At 44.8% G+C, this 7,505-nt stretch overlaps 1 protein-coding gene across 1 annotated transcript; it reads right to left on the bottom strand.

The window, feature by feature from the left end:
- Positions 1-644: 644 nt before the first annotated feature.
- On the bottom strand, positions 645-2,471 carry LOC106564919 (GTP-binding protein Rhes). The gene has a single exon (XM_045691266.1). The coding sequence runs from the start codon at positions 2,124-2,126 to the stop codon at positions 1,491-1,493; it is 636 nt and encodes a 211-aa protein (XP_045547222.1). The 5' UTR covers positions 2,127-2,471; the 3' UTR covers positions 645-1,490.
- Positions 2,472-7,505: the final 5,034 nt, after the last annotated feature.

The raw sequence follows: 7,505 nt of genomic DNA, 5'->3' as shown, positions 1-7,505 counted from the left end.
GAAATGAAGGTTTAAGCTTAATGTTATTCAGTTGTATTCCTGGTAGCCTGATAACGCCAGCATAGTCATCTTTAAACATTCTGGCGGAAAATCCCTTGAGCCTTGTGTAGTTGTAGGTTATACCCTAGGCCAGGGATGGGCAACTGGCAGCTCTTTTGTAGGCCCGCGGATCAATTTCCCCCACCCCCCATTTTTTTAAATATTTTTTTTTAGCTTAGGGCCCCCAAAAGGCTAGGGCCTGCCCTGACTGCATGTGTGGGTATGGATGTGGGTATGCAGACCCGTGAGCCACAGTGGCCCCTCATGATGAGTCCCCACCCCAATCAAAGTTGCCCATCCCTGGCCTAAGCCTTATCCTACAGTGAAAACTTTCACTAGTAGTGGGATTTGATAATATGTTTTTGTAGTTTGTTTGTGGAAATGTGTTGATACTTGAACCAGACTACGGGTAGTAGATGGTGACCACGTCATGGTGCACCTGCACATCTATTGGGGTCATGATGACAGACAGACCGTTAATATTTGATTGACGTGTGCGATGTCTGATGTGTGTGATATTCGTTTCACTCCTCCAGTTTGTGTCTGCGTTGTTCGTTCTCTATTGAGAGTGCAAATATGTCTCATATTCATAATACAGTTAGTTATTACAGGAGATCATAGCTTTTTTTATTTAGCTTTATGGGGTAAACATTCCATTGTAAAATGAACATTGGTAAAGCAGTTTAATGTATAAATCATGAATTTAAAAAAAAGTAAGAATAAAACATGTTTAAAATAAAAATTGCATGTAGTAGACATTTGCATGTCACCACTTTTTACACACATTAATCAAGTCAAGCTTAATAGCATATCAATAAAAAAAAACGAATACAAGCGAGTCTTTTGTAAACAATAATGCTGTGCTACACATGAATTACCAACTGAATAGATGGTGTTTTACATCAAACCATTAACTTTGCACAAACCCCAGCATATAAATCTTTCCTTTGAGTCAATAAATACTCTTCTTGTATGTTTGCAACAGTCAAATGTCTTACTGCAAGTGAATGTCAAACACACGTTGCAAAATTAGCATCAATTGAATACAAAAGCTATACATTGATCTAAACGGAAACAGCAGAAGCCTGTTAACCAAATAAGCAGCAACATATTACATTAAGTAAACAACTGAGCAGTTGAACATCTTTGTCACCTTTTCACCCTTATCTCCCCACCTTACAATGTTTACATTAGTTGGACCAGGTCCTCTTTCATAACCATTCATTGTCGCCCATTCTCTTCCATATCAACCACATCGCTTGGACGAGGGAAGCAGACGTGGAATCAAGAGTGTTTGGGAGTTCAGTTCTGTTTCAGCACACTGGCAGTCCCTCACCTCAACCTTTTCAGCCCATACATAGTAAAGTGTCCCTCTCCCTCTTGTCCAGCATCACTTTAACAGGTGTACTAGCCCACACCCTTTCCCTCTCTTTCTCCTTCAACCAGCCCTATTAGGAGATGATGCAGGAATTGGTCTTGTTCATGGGTGGCCGGGAGGCCTTGGGGTCTCCTTTGGGGAAGGTCTCCCTGCGGCGCATCAGAGCAGGGCTCAGCCGGCTGGGCAGGTTGGTTTGCTGCAGCAGCTCCCTGAACACCTCTATCACGTTGTTGTTCTCCTTGGCCGACGTCTCCACGTAGCTGTTGTTCCAGTCCAGCTCCACTGTTGACAGTACGTCGTCAGCTGCCACCTGCCGGTCGCTTCCTGCTCTGTCTGCCTTGTTACCCACCACCACGATCGGGATGTACTTGTCCTCCTTGACCTCCAGGATCTCGTCGCGGAGGCTCTTGACGGCCTTCAGCGACTCTGCGTCGTCGACCGCGTAGACCAGGGCGAAGGCGTCGCTGTTCTGGATGGAGAGCTTGCGCATGGCAGGGAAGGAGTAGCTGCCGCTGGTGTCCAGGATCTCCACTGTGACCTTAGAGCCACCGATGTCGTACTCCTTGCTGTGCATCTCCTCCACGGTGCGCCGGTGCTTCAGCTCGAAGGTGTCCTGGAGGAAGCGGCGGATCAGGGCCGTCTTGCCCACGCCGGCCGCCCCCAGGAACACCAACCTCACCTGGGTCTTCTCCTTCACCTCTAGAGACATGATACTGCTTTTTGTCTGGATGACGATATGCTTCTAAAAGTGTCTTTAAACTGGCTGCTCAGTCACTCACAGCCTCTGTCAGTAGACAGGTAGAATAGTAGAACGTAAGACCAGTCAAACTCTTCTCTCTTCTGGTGAAGTTGCTGTCGGTAGAAACAGCTGCGCAATTGCACACTGAGTGTAGATTGTCAGAGATTTCTGTCCACAGATTTTAGCAGAAGGTCTCTGATAGTGCTCAAAGTTCTCTTGTAGTAGGTAGGTGCTTGTCTGCCTCTTTGGTTTTCCACGCTCCCTTTTATGTGTGTTTTTTGTCGCAGGGATTCCATGCCCTCTTCTGGCAGGAGCCAATCCGTTCACGGCTGTCTGTTGAGGCATAAGATATGAGCGGCCAACCGCTTTCATCCCTCCTTCCCACCCTGCCTCCTTTCACCAAGCTTTGAGCTTTTCATCCCGTGGTCCCTCCCTCCACACAGCTCTAAGCATCAGCCTCTCCTTCCTTCTATCCCTCCCTCAAGCTCTCCCCTCCCCCATAATCGGTAAACATTCCCTTTAAGTGAGATTTGTTTTTTTTAACCATTCCTCTCCGTTACTTAATGGTTTGTCCTGTCTGAACTAGTTTCATTTGGCTTGTGAGTACTAGACGGATTCGAGGGGGGAAAACTAAGTGATATCTGAAAGTGTATAACGAGCTGCTGGTAGTAGCAGAAGTCTGAATATCATTCAAAGCAGACTCACGTAACATTAGCTCACAGATGAAAGAGCAGCCTGATCTTGATATCCTATTTTGTGTTTAGGTGCTAAATAAAAACGACATATATTTTAGAAATATAGTAAATCCACCTTGAGTAGTGATTACAGTACGGACTTAAATGCAATAGAATGTGTTTGAGAGTGATTACAACAAACGATTCCATCATGGAGACTCTAGCTTGCTGCTTGCTCTGTATTTCCTCATGGTTAAAGTCTCAGTCCACATCTACATTTATTGATAATACATTTTGAATCAAGTGATGACATCCCACTTTATGACTCATGCTTGGCATTTTCTTCTACATGAACAACTCTTTGCCAGTGCAAAGACAGCCTGTCTGGTTTGCTATGGTCCTCCCGGTTAAATAAACCGTTCACCTGACATGACCGTCATGGTAATGTCTACAGGTCACGCTAATAATGTATGACAGATGATTAGCGTGACATAAATAAACCCTTTGGCAGTGTTGGTCTGATTATTTAAGAAGCCAAATAGTGAGCTGAATATTATATCAGATGAATTTAATCACAACACTCTGAATATTATATCAGATTAAGTTAATCACAACACACTCAATATTATATCAGATGACTTTAATCACAACACTCTGAATATCATAGATGATTTTAATCACAACACACTGAATATTATATCAGATTAATTTAATCACAACACACTGAATATTATATCAGATTAAGTTAATCACAACACACTGAATATTATATCAGATGAATTTAATCACGACACACTGAATACTATATCAGATTAAGTTAATCACGACACACTGAATACTATATCAGATTAAGTTAATCACAACACTCTGAATATTATACCAGATTAAGTTAATCACAACACCTATTCATGTATTTGTTATGGACAGTCAGTGTAAATGACATGTACAGGTATTTGTTCACAGGAACTCATTCCTGTTGACCTTTCCACACCAGGTGTCTGTGTTGCTGGTGAGTGAAACAACTCTACGGCCATAAGGTCCACTCTGATGACATTTGACAACATTTCAAAGGCCCTCAATGCATTCTGAGGGAGATGCCACTACTGTGTTATTACCAGGAGGAAACTGTACCTGATGAGAGGGTCCATCGTTGGCAACAAAAGTGGTGTTTTGTGTTCCGCGAGTAGTGCAGCCTGTCATGGTGGTGGGTGTAGCTGGTGTATAAAGTCAGGAGCAGGAGAGTAGTGCAGCCTGTCATGGTGGTGGGTGTAGCTGGTGTATAAAGTCAGGAGCAGGAGAGTAGTGCAGCCTGTCATGGTGGTGGGTGTAGCTGGTGTATAAAGTCAGGCTCAGGAGAGTAGTGCAGCCTGTCATGGTGGTGGGTGTAGCTGGTGTATAAAGTCAGGCCCAGGAGAGTAGTGCAGCCTGTCATGGTGGTGGGTGTAGCTGGTGTATAAAGTCAGGAGCAGGAGAGTAGTGCAGTCTGTCATGGTGGTGGGTGTAGCTGGTGTATAAAGTCAGGAGCAGGAGAGTAGTGCAGCCTGTCATGGTGGTGGGTGTAGCTGGTGTATAAAGTCAGGAGCAGGAGAGTAGTGCAGCCTGTCATGGTGGTGGGTGTAGCTGGTGTATAAAGTCAGGCCCAGGAGAGCAGAGATGAGGGAAACAACGCACTTTACTCGACAGCACAAAGTAAAACATTTACAAAGTGCAAAAAGAACGGTTGCCACAAAGCATGGATGATAAACAGCACCCGGTACAAACCAGCCGGAACATACCGACCTGAACAAATAACAATCACACACAAAGACATGGGGGAAACAGAGGGTTAAATACATGACCAGTAATTGGGAAATGAAAACCAGGTGTGTGGGAAAACGAGACAAAACAAATGGAAAACGACAAATGGATCGGCGATGGCTAGAAGACCGGTGACGTCGACCGCCGAACATCACCCGAACAAGGAGAGGCATCAACTTCGGCCGAAGTCGTGACACAGCCAGGTAGACATTGGAGTAGGTGGTTATTGTTATTCAGCTGTAACACGCTGACTCAATGAAATGATGCATTAGTGGCACTAATTTAGGAAATCCTGCAAAATCCAATATAGTCCTCATAATCTTATTTCACTGAGAAAAAGAAAGGTGTTGTTCAACTCCAGGAATGCTTGCACAAATGAAATGTGTCTCGAGGCACGTTTGTCCTTATTGCCTGAATCTTTAATACATTCTCTTTCCTCAGCATCCAATTAGGTGTAGGCTAAAGCATTTCATAGCCTTTGAGTGATATGTACTGAATCACCTCGCTCCTGTGTGAGAGCCAGAAGGGAGACAATTTCCTTCTTAAATTTCCCCTGGGATCTGCAGCGTTTGACGGACTGTGACTGTCCCTGTCCCTGCCTCGTCAGGCTAGGGACAGCGTGGAACCATCTTGAGCTCTACGGAGGGACTCCCTCCCCACCACGGTGTGTACTCTATCTCAGTTATCTTCTCTGGACTACTGGCCTTGTTACAGGCAGCAGAGCAGCCTGGGAAATATAATCTATACAATCTATGTTCCAAGACTGCCATGCACTGGTATACTGCAAGGCTGTATGCACTCACAACTCTGGAATTTTAATCAGTGTTCTAGCGTTCTTATTCATTCATGATGTTCTGTCCACTCTGACATGACCTGAGACATTAGTGAGCTTATTTGGGAGCATGTCAAGTGTCCAGAACAACCAATTTCCAGTAAATAGGCCTATCTTCCACTGCGTTTATTAGTGTACCACCTCCTTCCCATGTGACGTGGGCCTAATGGGGGGAATCCTCGTAGTGCTGTAGATAGTATATTATAGTACAGTCTATCCAAAAGCTGCCAATGTCCCATCACCAGGCAAGACACTGGTTCTCGCTGTCCTGCTGTTAATCTCAGGGAAATGTTCTATCCCTGTGGTCCTCTCCATCACAGATGAGTCCTCTGATTGTGCCTCAGCCCTCATCCACCCCAAACCATCTTGACTTTCGTTACCGGACCCACAAGTGTAAGGACCGATGCTGGAGTAGAGAAGCAGGTACAGGGAGTCAAACAATTAATCAGGAACAGACATGAAACAAGACAGGAACAGCGTCAGCTCACGGGTATACAAGGACATAAGACAATCAATGCTGAAGCGGGGAACAGAGCGGGGGAACAGACATATATAGTGGAGGTAATGACAGAGGTGATTGAGTCCAATAATCACTGATGCAGGTGACGGGGGAAGGCAGGTGTGCGTAATGATGGTGGCAAGAGTGCGTAATGCTGGGGAGCCTGGCGCCCTCGAGCGCCGGGGGGATGAGCGGGAGCAGGCATGACAACAGGTGTCTGGAGATGGAGTGATGGAGATGTTTGGGCGAAGGGGGGGGCGATCATGTGCACTCATGCAGTCCACTTCTTCGCTAATTGCCCGTGTCCTTCTTCTCCTTGACTGTTTAATGTTCCCAAGACAAAGCCCCTCCACCATTGTGGGTACCCCCCGCATAGGAGAGCCCAATTGAGAGAGCCCAGGTGTGCCTTGCTCTATCGCTCCTTCAGCTCGAATATTACATGTGCGAGTGCCGGACAGACATCCATTTACTACGGTAATTACACAAGCATTCATTTACAATCATTATCAAGATCACAGCAACATTCATTTGCATTCACCTAAAACCTTCGACAGACTTTTTAATCATTTTTTATCACCAGAGTCATTACTTGGACATTAATTAACAATCATTATAAACTGGGTAGTTGGATTCCTGGATGCTGATTGGCTGAAAGCTGTGGTAAATCACACAATATACCACGGGTATGACGCCAAATTACTTGTTTACTGTCCTAATTTCATTGGTAAACAGTTTATAATAGCACTAAAGCACCTCGGGGGTTTGTGGTATATGGCCATATACCACATGCATACAAACAGCCCTAAGCCGTGGTATATTGACCATATACCACACCCCCTCGGGCCTTATTGCTTAGTTAGAAACATCACAAATTTTAAATCCCTTCAATCATTACAGGAACATGCATTACAAAAACCCTTCATTTTCCAATCATTACAAGAACATACATTTCAATGTAATTGGTTAATACTTTGTGGGCAAATTTTGGGCTGTCCTTGTTTATTTGAAACAATATAATTGAAACTGATCCTAGCATCCGGCTTGGTTTATACAGGGAAATACTAACGTGCTATTATTAAAGTGCTGCCTATCAGCATTAGAAATAGACAGGCGCTTGGCTCAAATCCCTTGTGTGCTGTGGACGTGTTTAGTGCCATGATTCCCTAAGGCCCTGTCTATATCTCTAGCCCTGAGAGGAACACAACCACAGGAGGTTGGTATCACCTTAATTGGGGAGGACGGGCTCGTGATAATGGCTAGAGCGGAATAAGTGGAATGGTATCAAATACATCCCGGTTTCCATGTGTTTGATGCCATTCCATTCGCTCCTTTCCAGCCATTTTTATGAGCCGTCCTCCCCTCAGCAGCCTCCACTGAACACTACATAACCCTGCAAGAAGACGGTGGAGATGACAACAGTTATATTTGGCCGAAAAGATATAGACCTATATTATATTGTGTATGTGAGGCACTGAATTAGCCTGCACCAGTTAAAGATTGAATCCGCATTTGGGGAAACAGCGCCATGTTCACACCATCGCCTTTGT

This window comes from Salmo salar, chromosome ssa12, assembly GCF_905237065.1.
Source record: "Salmo salar chromosome ssa12, Ssal_v3.1, whole genome shotgun sequence".
NCBI classification, from domain to species: Eukaryota; Metazoa; Chordata; class Actinopteri; order Salmoniformes; family Salmonidae; genus Salmo; species Salmo salar.
Note: the sequence above shows the minus strand (reverse complement) of the source record. Positions and strands in the feature narration are given on the sequence as shown.